The sequence below is a fragment of the Coregonus clupeaformis genome, chromosome 15 (assembly GCF_020615455.1).
Source record: "Coregonus clupeaformis isolate EN_2021a chromosome 15, ASM2061545v1, whole genome shotgun sequence".
Classification (NCBI taxonomy): Eukaryota; Metazoa; Chordata; class Actinopteri; order Salmoniformes; family Salmonidae; genus Coregonus; species Coregonus clupeaformis.
This window is the reverse complement of record NC_059206.1, coordinates 16676620-16688795: the sequence shown is the minus strand read 5'-3', so window position 1 is coordinate 16688795 and position 12176 is coordinate 16676620. Positions and strand designations below refer to the sequence as shown.

General features: G+C 44.5%; 2 protein-coding genes across 2 annotated transcripts in view; both read left to right on the top strand.

The window, feature by feature from the left end:
- LOC121582674 (arrestin domain-containing protein 3) overlaps positions 1–294 on the top strand; it is a 6204-nt gene extending 5910 nt beyond the window's left edge. The window contains exon 8 of the mRNA XM_041898656.2: positions 1–294. This exon is cut by the window's left edge and continues 889 nt beyond it. The gene's annotated coding sequence lies outside the window, so the exon portion shown is untranslated.
- A 6784-nt stretch (positions 295–7078) lies between these two features.
- On the top strand, positions 7079–9210 carry LOC121583377 (centrin-3-like). The gene is made up of 5 exons (XM_041899556.1): positions 7079–7220; positions 7520–7655; positions 7769–7883; positions 8236–8427; positions 8565–9210. The coding sequence occupies exons 1-5, from the start codon at positions 7201–7203 to the stop codon at positions 8606–8608; spliced, it is 507 nt and encodes a 168-aa protein (XP_041755490.1). The 5' UTR covers positions 7079–7200; the 3' UTR covers positions 8609–9210.
- The last annotated feature ends 2966 nt before the right edge of the window (positions 9211–12176 follow it).

Here is a 12176-nt window from a genome sequence, read left to right as displayed (position 1 = left end):
ACAGAAATAATCTCTGTATTTACATAAGAGGTAAAGAAACAGCCAGATGTAAAAGAAAATAAGACAAAAATACATTTCAAATGTTTACAGGTCAATTGTGGTTTTGAAAACAAAATCAACGCAACCGAGATTGTCGTTCAAAGTTGATCTTCACTTCCAAACTGATACAAAGTGCAATATATTTTTGTATTTGTCGTTTTTCTGTTTGTGTACGTGTTTGTGTATAGCCAATTTCTGATCTGAATGCTATCACGATCTTCCTTTGTTTGAAATAAAGAAGCCTTTTTGTAGAAACCGTGTGAACTGTGTAAGAATTAGTTCAGTTGATTAATAGCATGGTTATTGGCCCCGCTTTCAATAGCAGGGTTTGGAGTTATTGGTTCTGCTATCACCGTGTACACTACAGCAGGGTTTGGTGTTGTTGGTTCCGCTATCACCGTGTACACTACAGCAGGGTTTGGTGTTGTTGGTTCCGCTATCACAGTGTACACTACAGCAGGGTTTGGTGTTGTTGGTTCCGCTATCACCGTGTACACTACAGCAGGGTTTGGAGTTATTGGTTCCGCTATCACCGTGTACACTACAGCAGGGTTTGGAGTTATTGGTTCCGCTATCACCGTGTACACTACAGCAGGGTTTGGAGTTATTGGTTCTGCTATCACCGTGTACACTACAGCAGGGTTTGGAGTTATTGGTTCTGCTATCACCGTGTACACTACAGCAGGGTTTGGAGTTATTGGTTCCGCTATCACCGTGTACACTACAGCAGGGTTTGGAGTTATTGGTTCTGCTATCACCGTGTACACTACAGCAGGGTTTGGAGTTATTGGTTCTGCTATCACCGTGTACACTACAGCAGGGTTTGGAGTTATTGGTTCCGCTATCACCGTGTACACTACAGCAGGGTTTGGAGTTATTGGTTCCGCTATCACCGTGTACACTACAGCAGGGTTTGGTGTTGTTGGTTCCGCTATCACCGTGTACACTACAGCAGGGTTTGGAGTTATTGATTCCGCTATCACCGTGTACACTACAGCAGGGTTTGGAGTTATTAGTTCCGCTATCACCGTGTACACTACAGCAGGGTTTGGAGTTATTGGTTCCGCTATCACCGTGTACACTACAGCAGGGTTTGGAGAGCTGCCTGTTCCTTCTGTCTCTTGTGGGTTCTATTTCCCTCCCTTTCTTCCTCTCTCTCCCTCCCTCTATCCTCTTTTTCTCTCCTCCCTCCCTCCCTCCCTCCCTCCCTCTCTCTCTCTAGCTCTCTTTTTCCATTCCAATGCCGGAGACCCAGACAGGACAAGGGAGCATTGTCTCCTCCAACACGCTCTTTCTCTCTCTCTCTCTCTCGCTCTCTCTCTCTCTCTCTCTCTCTCTCTCTCTCTCTCTCTCTCTCTCTCTCTCTCTCTCTCTCTCTCTCTCTCTCTCTCTCTCTCTCTCTCTCTCTCTCTCTCTCTCTCTCTCTCTCTCTCTCTCTCTCTCTCTCTCTCTCTCTCTCTCTCTCTCTCTCTCTCTCTCTCTCTCTCACACACACACAAACACACAGCTCTACAGGCAGACAACCCAAAACAGACATGCGTCATGGGTTCCAGGAATGTTTACATTTCCAAGCGCTCAAATCAGCCTAATAGTAGTTTACCACAAACACACACACACAGAGCAGATATTGGCTAAGGCTCATGTGAACTACTAACTTAGTTCCTCTTTGTGGTCTGGACAGTGGACACAGTAGTGTGGACAGATTCGGTAGTTTAATCTCTGACACTACACGTAATCTGATCTCTGTCTATCCATCTCTTGTTCTCTCTATCTCTCTCTCTAGCCATTTCTTTCTCTCCCTCTACACCTATCTCTGAGTCTCAGGCCCATCTCATAATGTAGTAGACTATGTTAATACTGTAATGGGCACCGCAGGATAGAGTGACAAAGATCTTTGAAACCTGAGCCTGTGCACCGTTTCCAACCCCCCACACATAGGGAAAGACCCTAGCGTGTCTATTTGAGCAAGGCCTGTCCCATTCTTTGCTAGAACTTCATCATATCTTAGTCACCACCCTGACCCAGATAAATATACAGAGAGAGAGCGAGAGAGAGAGAGAACACTAGTATTTTTCATTCGCATCAGCACGTTTCAAACTCATTCCACAGAGGGCTGAGTGTCTGCGGGTTTTCGCTCCACCCTTGTACTTGATTGATTAAGGTCACTAATTAGCAAGGAACTCCCCCCACCTGGTTGTCTAGGTCTTAATTGAAAGGAAAAAACAAAAGCCTGCAGACACTCTGCCCTCTGTGGAATGAGTTTGACACCCCTGTTCTACAGTGTAGGAGTTGTGGTAATATTGAGAAGTAGTGGGTCAGGAAGTCAGATATCTCTGCAACAGGAAAAAGGCGTTGTTTCCCCCCTGGGGTCTGTTCTCATGTCACACACACACACACATACATTCATGCTACAAACACATCACAACTGCTACTACCAGACTTTTATTATGATTGCTAAATACTACACAATTTAAACACTTGCACCCCAATCCCCCGTTCCCCAAAACACGTGTAAATATTGGACTATCAATTGTGCTTTCCTTTATTATACTTATGCTAAAGAAAATATTATATTCTACTGAGCCCTTTACTTTATCTTATATTATTTCTTATTGTTGTTAGCTGTTGAGAAGTAACCTGCAAGTAAGCATTTGGTTGGATGGTGTATACCATGTGTATCCCGTACATACGACTAATGAAACTTGAAATGTTTCAGATGTGGTGTGTTCAGAACAGACCCACCAATATACAGTATGTGTCAGGAAATACATACACACACACACACACAAAACACAGTCTCGCTCACATACACACACACGATGAGAGGTCACTTGAGTACAGTTTTGGCTGATGCTCTACAGGAGCAGCTACTGTGCCATAGATAAACACAAACCGGTTTGGACTGGCTGGAGAGACGCAGTCAGAAGGCAACCTAGTACGTGTTTGTGTGTGTGTGTGTGTGTGTGTGTGTTTGTTTGTTTGTTTGTATGTCCTAACACAGATATTTGGAAGTCCTGGAATATGTTCTCAGGGCAGAACATGCTCTGGGCTATTTGCTTCTCACTGTAGCACACATGCCCCCCACCCGCCCCTCATGTTACCTTATGACCCAGGGTGTGTGTGCGCGTGCGTGTGTGTGGGTGTGGGTGTGTGGTAACCCAGGGCAGTGAGAAAATACTCTGGGCACAGTCAGTACTTGTCTGAGGGCATAGGAGAGAGAGAGATAATTTAATTAGACTGTTATTAGATAACAACATACCACATTGCACAGCAGATTATATAACAATCCCACAGAAGCACACACCCAATTCATTTCTAAATCATCCAATCAGACAGTGTGCTTTACTCACCTGATAAATGAATAGGAAGTGAACATAGTGAAGAATAAAGTAGTCCCTAGACACTGATCTAAGAGCAGTTTTGCAATTCCTCCTATAATGGAACGTTTAGGTTTTTGTCAAGGTTAGCTGATCCTAGATCTGCATCTAATGCCAAGTTAGAGCCTGTTGCAGACAAGGCAACAGTTGTTGATAAGGTCAATAATAGAACATGGAATCACAGAGAGACTGGAACTCAGATAAAGAGAGAGTTCTTGGGTGAGTGGTTTGAATGTAGGGTCGTTCCACGAAATGAGTGCCTTTTGCGTCCCTTTGATATTTTATATGTCGAATATGTGTACCAATATTGGGTTTTAAACGCCTGTTATATTCAATGAAGTGCCCTTTATAATAATAATAATAATATGCCATTTAGCAGACGCTTTTATCCAAAGCGACTTACAGTCATGCGTGCATACATTTTTATTTTATGTGTATGGGTGATCCTGGGGATCAAACCCACTACCTTGGTGTTACAAGCGCCGTGCTCTACCAGCTGAGCTACAGAGGACCACATTAATATAGACCACATGGAGAATTCAATAAATCTGATTTTTAACATGAATAAAGACGTTGACATTTTCTTGCACCATCTACTACTTCCAGGAAGATTTTAACCACTTAACCCCAACATTTCTCCAAGTTTTCACCATAATTAAAAAGCCCTAGTTATTGTGCTGCTTTGATAGTCATTTCTGAAGATTATTATTTATTTCATGTGATTAGTGATTCATTTGAAGGTTAAAAAAACCTGTCCCTCATTTTAAGGTCAACCCTGTTATGTGAACTGAACTCTCGTTTTAATGTGGTGAAAATATTCCTTTTTAGAATTTTTTATTTTGTGTCAAGTGCAAGTGCTGATTAAGGGAGGGGTCGAGGTGAGGAGGAAGATTATTTAAGATACTGTTTGAAGAGGTAGGTTTTCAGATGTTTTTGGAAGATGGGCAGGGACTCTGCTGTCCTAGCTTCAGGGGGAAGTTGGGTCCACCATTGGGGTGCCAGGACAGAGAAGAGCTTGGACTGGGCTGAGCGGGAGCTGCCCTCCCGTAGGGGTGGGAGGGCCAAGAGACCCGAGGTGGCAGAACGGAGTGCTCGGGTTAGGTTGTAGGGTTTTAGCATAGCCTGAAGGTAGGGAGGGGCAGTTCCTCTTGCTGTTCCGTAAGTAAGCACCATGGTCTAGTAGTGGATGCGAGCTTTGACTGGAAGCCAGTGGAGTGTGCGGAGGAGCGGGGTGACATGAGCGAACTTGAGAAAGTTGATCAGAGGCAGCACGCTCAAGTGTTTTGGAAAGAAAATAAATAAGGGATACAGGTCTATAGTTTTTGACGTCAGATGAGTCAAGTGTTGGTTTCTTGAGGAGGGGAGCATTTTGAAGTCAGAGCGGACGCAGCCAGTGGTCAGGGATGAGTTGATGAGGGAAGTGAAGAATGGGAGAAGGTCTCCAGAGATGGTCTGGAGAATGGAGGAGGGAATGGGGTCGAGCGGGCAGGTTGTCGGGCGGCCAGACCTCACTAGTCGCAGGATGTCGTCTGGAGAGAGAGGGGAGAGAGAGGTCAAGGCGTAGGGTAGTTCTGTGTGAGTGAGACCAGTGCACTCAATAGGCTGAGTGAATGAGTAGCGGATGTCATCAACCTTTTTTCAAAGTAGTTGACAAAGTCGTCTGCAGAGAGGGAGGAGGGAGGGGGAGGGGTGGAGGATTAAGGAGGGAGGAGAAGGTGGAAAAGAGTTTCCTAGGGTTAGAGGCAGAAGCTTGACATTTTGAGTAGTAGAAAGTGGCTTTAGCAGCGGATACAGAGGAAGAGAAGGTAGAGAGGAGGGAGTTAAAGGATGATAGGTCCTCCGGGAGTTTAGTTTTCCTCAATTTTCGCTCAGCTGCCCGTAAGCTTGCAATGAGTCACTCAGCCACGGAGCAGGAGGGGAGGGCCGAGCCGGCCGGGAGGAAAGGGGTCAGTGCAAGTCATAGGATGTGGAAAGGGAGGAGAGTGGGTCGAAGAGGCAGAATCAGGAGACAGGAGGGAGAAGGATTTAGCAGAAGGGAGAAGAGGAGAGAGTAGTGGGAGAGAGAGAGCGAAGATTGCGATGGCGCATGACCATCTGGGTAGGGGCTGAGTGGCTAGGGTTGGAGGAGAGGGAGACAGAAAAGGAAACAAAGTAGTGATCAGAGACCTGGAGGGGGGTTGCAGTGAGATTAGTAGGTGAGCAGCCTCTAGTAAAGATGAGGTCAAGGGTATTGCCTGCCTTGTGAGTTGGAGGGGATTGGGAAAGGGTGAGATCAAAAGAGGCATGGAGGGGAAAGAGAGAGTTGGAAAGAAATTAATCGAAGGCAGACGTCGGAAGGTTGAAGTCGCCAAGTACGAAGAGTGGTGAGCCATCGTCAGGAAATTTGCTTATCAAGGTGTCAAGCTTATTGAGGAACTCTTCAAAGGCACCTGGTGGGCGATAGATGACAATAATGTTTAGCTTGAGTGGACATGTGACATTGACAGCATGGAATTAAAATGAGGAGATGGACAGGTGAGAGAGGGAGTAAATTGAAAATCTCCACTTAGGAGAAATGACTAGACCCGTGCCACCACCGCAACGACCAGATGCTCTCGGACTATGAGAGAAAACATAGTCAGATTAAGAAAGAGCAGCTGGAGTAGCAGTGTTCTCTGGGGTGATCCATGTCTCCGGTCTGGGCCAAAAAGTCAAGAGACTGAAGGGCAGCTTAGGCTGAGATGAACTCGGCGCAGATCGGCAGTTCCAAATGCTGCCAGAGACCCGGAATTCCACATGGGTTGTGTGCGCAGGGTACACTAAATCAGAAGGGTTGCAGCCAAGGGGTGGGGAGCGTCTGTGAAGCCTACAGGTAGAGGCGCGAACAGGTATAGAAAACACACAAAAGAGCATAATTAGATAATCCGTAAATAACTAGGTAAAATACTCAAGTGAGCCTTCCTCTAATAACTCGGCAGAAACGTCTTAGTTTTGCGACAAAACCACCATTGACACAACCGCCGTTTACAGCTGTCGCTGAGAAACCAGGGGAGACTGAAGAACTAACACTAATTGCTGATTGCCTAGGAGAAGTGAAACCACTCCCCCTCCAATACAGCCACTAATTACCAAAACAAGTCACAAATTGCCCTGGCCCTTGATCCTGGTTGATGTGTCAACAACTATCTGCAAATTATGAGCAGTCAGCGGTTCACACACCAAGTAGGCCACTGGGAAGACAGGGAGCACTTAAAGTCTATTTCAAAAAAAAATATCTTAAGTTCTCAAGTAGCTATCATCAATATGCAGTCTTTTGCTAATGAAGATCAAGTGTGTACATTGATCCTGCTTAACTGATATCACATAGCAAGGATATGAATAATCTTGAGGAGTCATCTGTTGTCTCGTCATCGCAATGTAGGCCTACCAGTCCTCCTGCTTCACTTGGGTCTAAAGAGTGTGAAACAGATCTAATGCATGAGGCTTTTCCATAATTGGTCACTGCGTCTCTTGTCAATGTGGACATACATCACCCTCTACTGGACAGAGTGCAACAAGCACTTCGGGACGTCTTTTCGGGAGGAAAATATGCAGCAACGCGAGATTTCATTTGACGAATCAAAAGTGACTTTGTAGCGGAGCAATGATGTACCAACGAATGGGAATCAGCGAAACAGGCGCGGATTAACGGATTTGTTACAAGGTGGTTTGTTGTGATTTTGGAGGCTACCTTGTGCCTGTTACGGGCTGTGCACGTTTATGTCGGATTCTCTTGACATTTTAGGTCTACATAGCCACAACTTGAATGATGAGTCTGTCTTTAAGGTATTTCGTTTATTATTCGAGCAAAGTATTGAAACGATTGGATTACCATCTAGCAAGAACTGTGAAACAAACTAGCACCAGCCAGCTAGCTTCCTTGTTGGCAATGGTTGCGAGTTAGCATCTAGCTAGCTAGATAACATTAGATATGTTTGATAATTAGCTAGCTATTGTTAGCTAGTAACCACCTGTGTCTGTAAACCTTAGCAACTGTCAGTGTAATATGTGTCTGTAGTCTCAATGAAGTGTGTATATCTATGCTATTTCTTTATTTTGACACAACACCTGACACTGATGTTCAGGACTGAGCTGGCAGTGGATAAAACCAAGCGGAAGAAGAGGAGAGAGCTGACTGAGGAGCAAAAGCTTGAAATCAAAGAGGCGTTTGAGCTGTTCGACACAGACAAAGACAAAGAGATAGACTACCATGAACTCAAGGTAAACTTCTACCTACAAGTTACCTTATAAAATTACTAGTATTCTGTTGTCCCCCTTTTGCTGTCTAATATGACAGTAAAAGTATCATACTTAACTCTCTCTCTCACCCACAGGTGGCAATGAGAGCTCTGGGTTTTGAGGTGAAGAAAGTGGATGTGCTGAAGATACTAAAAGATTACGACAGAGAGGGCAATGGCAAAATAACTTTTGATGACTTTAATGAAGTTGGTAAGTTCCTGCTGTGTTGAATTTCATGTTGTATAATTACACAAAATTTGAATAGTTCCATGCCTAATATTAGTGTACACACACTTTTGTTGGTGTGTGCCTTTATTAATGTTGCACACTTCCTACTCCTCCTGTATTCCCCCTCATAAACACCCCTGCCCCTCCCCCCAATGTACCTCTTCCCTGTCTACTTTACTCATGTGGAAGAGGTAGGGACCCTGAATGATCTCTGATTGGACAAAATATGATATGTAGAGCAGACATGCCTCTCTGACATGTACTGTAAGGTATCATGTCAACTAAATTCACTGCATTTAACCCTGTGTGTGTTTATCCATGTTATTTGTCTCAGTGACAGACCGTATGCTGGAGCGGAACCCTAAGGAGGAGATCCTGAAGGCCTTTAAGCTGTTTGATGATGACGACTCAGGGAGGATCAGCATGAGGAACCTGAGACGTGTGGCCAGAGAGCTTGGAGAGAATATCACAGATGAGGAGCTACGCAGCATGATAGATGAGTTCGATACAGACGGAGACGGAGAGAGTGAGCGCGCACACACACACACACAGGGAGCAAACACGGCATACTCACTCGCACACATTCAGCCGAATAACCATCCATTTAAAATGTTAAAGTGACGTTCAGCGTTCAAAACAAAGTTTTCTCTCTCTTTCTCCCAGTCAACCAGGAGGAGTTTGTTTCCATAATGACTGGAGACTCCTGATTGGTGGGCTGCTGCTCTGGGGGCTTGGCTAGGAGGCTGAGGCTAGATTCACTGTGGGATGGATGGGTCCCCCAGGTCACTGAGGAACTGCTGGAGAGGTTACCTTGTCTCCTTTCCTTCATCTAAACTGACCTTAAAATATCTGGCCAGGTGAAGGAGAGGAGGTAAGGAAGCCACTGTAGATTATTTGGACTCATCATCTGGCCCAGTAGCACTACTGTGGTTCTTGTCTTTGTTGAAACATGTTGTGTGTTTTTAGAATAAGTCTGATCCAACTACAACCGTATATAGTGTATGTTCTTTTAGTGTTAGTACAGTTCTTTCGAATGCAAATGGTATTCCCAAAAAACAGAATATATGCGCTTGCTGTGCTGTTTATTCATACCCTACAGAAAACTGTAGAGATTATATTACAGGTCATCTCTCTGAAACATTCCAGATAAACTTCAGTTTTCAATAGTACTTCTGGATGGTGGTTTAAACAGCAAATACAAACAGGTTCCAAACACCCACATTTTGTAGTTTAATAGACCATTTTCATTTGATTATTACTCTGTTTCTTTGTGTTATTTATTTTACATAATAAACCAAATTGACTATGACGTCTGCTCTTAACTTCTGTTATGGTCTGTAATGTCTTGGCATAATGGGTGCAGAGTGCAGACTTCACACTGATGCAACAGGTTGGTCAATCTGGCAGTATGTGACTGTCTGCTGTTGTGCCTTTTAATCACTAGAGGGAGGTGTTGTATATCTCAAACACTCCATTGGACCAGATATTGAATTTACTTACACACACTGCTGTTGAGTAAGGTATGGTAAGTGAGGCAAGAACCCCTGTAACATCATATATCATACCTGTTAAGTAAAGATGAGTTATAAAAAACCTGAACTTGAAAGGAAGCGTTGTTGGAGAGCTGATACAGTGAAAGACATGATACTGAGAGCTCAACTGTCTCACAGCAGAATGCTCCCTCTCATTTTGGTTTCATCCTAAACCCCAGGCAGGCTGATAAAGAGTTTCAGTCCCATAGGAAGTAGATAGTCTCATGTTTTAGGAGAGTTTGGATCTTTTTTCTGGTTTGTGTTGGATTACCCAGTTTGCTTAGGTAATGACCCCAGCCAATCAGATGATGACAGGGTGGAGGATTCTGGGAGTTTCCTCCCTGTAATTGGAGGGTTTGAGGTTTCTGAGGACAGATGTGTGTGTAGCCCACAGGGGGGAGATGGAGTTGCTGGGGCGGTTTATTTCTGGAGTCTTCGTGTGTGTGTCTTTGCTGCTGAGTGACACTCTGGCTGGACAGTTTGCCCTTACTGAACAGCTGAGCATGTGTCAATGCAAGGGGGGATGTTTAACACCCATCCATAGAGATAGATAGAGGACTCATCTTTGTATCTGTGCCATTATTTCATCTGTGACAGCATGGGCAGCGCCATTGAGGCAATCTCCATTTTGAAGTAGTACATTTTCTTCTTCACGATTGGCTGATCCCTCCTGATGACCCGGTTGGACATGACTCCAACAGGGTCACCATGAGGGATCAGCCAATGAAGTTTAAAATGGTGGAATCCCTCAATGGCGCTGCCAATGCTAACACAGCCTTTTGGCCACTAGAGGCTTCTATCATTCTCTATGCACCCATCCCACTCTCCCTACAACCCCTCCACCCTACCCTGTACTCAGTTGCCGGAGAGGAAGGAAACAGCTCAGAGATTTCACCATGAGGCCAATGGTGATTTTAAAACAGTTACAGCGTTTGATGGCTGTGATAGGAGAAAACTGAGGATGGATCAACAACATTGTAGTTACTCCTCAATACTAACCTAAATGACAGAGTGAAAAGAAGGAAGCCTGTACAGAATACAAATATTCCAAAACATGCATCCTGTTTGCAATAAGGCACTAAAGTAATACTGCAAAAAATGTGCAAAGAAATGAACTTTCTGTCCTGAATACAAAGTGTTATGTTTGGGGCAAATCCAACACATCGCTGAGTACCACTCTTCATATTTTCAAGCATGATGGTGGCTGCATCATATTATGGGAATGCTTGTCATCGGCAAGATCTAGGGAGTTTCCGACAGACACTGGGAGACAAATTCACCTTTCAGCAGGACAATAACCTAAAACACAAGGCCAAATATACACTGGAGTTGCTTACCAAGATGACATTGAATGTTCTTGAGTGGCCTAGTTACAGTTTGGACTTAAATCGGCTTGGAAATCTATGGCAAGACTTGAAAATGGCTGTCTAGCAATGATCAACAATCAACTTGAGCCTGAAGAATGAAAATAAATAAAATAATGTGCAAATATTGTACAATCCAGGTGTGTAAAGCTCTTAGAGACTTAACCAGAAAAACGAACAACTGTAATCGCTGCCAAAGGTATTGACTCGGGGTTGAATACTTGGCTAATCAAGATAAATTAGTGTTTTATTTCCCATTAATAAAAAATAAAGAGTATTTTGTGTAAATCCATTTGAATCCTACTAAGTAAAAAAAAAAGTCAAGGGGGTGTGAACTTTCTGAAGGCACTGTAAACCCAGCCCTGGAATCTCCATCGAAAGTGTATTTTATTTCAGGAATCGGTTTTTAATCTTTGTCCTGGAAATTAGCCTGTATACCCTCATCCCCAGCTTGTAGCCATGTTGTGTCGGTGTGTATCCACCTGTTGTGTCCTTGATGGCTGTTCCAGGCTGTTGTTATGACTGACCCAGCCTGACCCAGGATAGAGCTAACACTTCAAAGGTTTCCTGCTCATTGTTGAGATGCTCTCCTGCACTTAGATGTGAGTGTGTGTGTTTCCACTTGAGGGCATGAATTGAGCTGAATTGAATGTATGGGTTTTTCAAGCTCTTTTAAAACACCATTGACTGGAAGAGATGCGAGCAGCTGGTGAAACACCCAGACGTAGCGTGGACTGTGAGCTATGCCAGGCAGCTTGGTAATGGCAGATTAGTTTCCACACGCTCATGGCTTTCACAGTAACCCTATCCTCTGGGGAGTGGAGCCACAGCCACAGCCCTACCCACATAATCTCATCTCTGGACCAACGCCCCAGCCCAACCCAAACACGCAGCACAGGGCTCTCTGCTGGTCCCAACCCAACTCTACAGGGCCCCACAGCCTAACCCAACACACCAGCTCAACCCTAGCCCATAACCCCTGCCCCAGACCAGACGCATTCTCCAGTGAACTAAAATGTATGTACTGTAGTTAGTTGCCATTGTCCCGGTAACTGGCATTTTAAACTTTTACAGCTTGTATAATGCTGGGGGGATAATGTCATATACAGACAGTGATTCTCTTCACTGATTAATCCACTACAAGCACTACTGCTCTCTGTGGCTATTAGTCATGCCCCCCACAGAAAAGGGTAGAGAGGGGTGGTTTGGAAGACAGGAAACAGCAGGAGAGAGGAGGAGAGGAGAGGAGGGCAGAGGGAAAAGAGAGGAGAGGAAAGGAGAGCGATTGTTTACTCTACACTGCCAGTATGCCAGTAAACCTTGCTACACCACAGGTTTATTACAGCTATAGTTTGTTTGACTGGTTCGTTCATAACTAA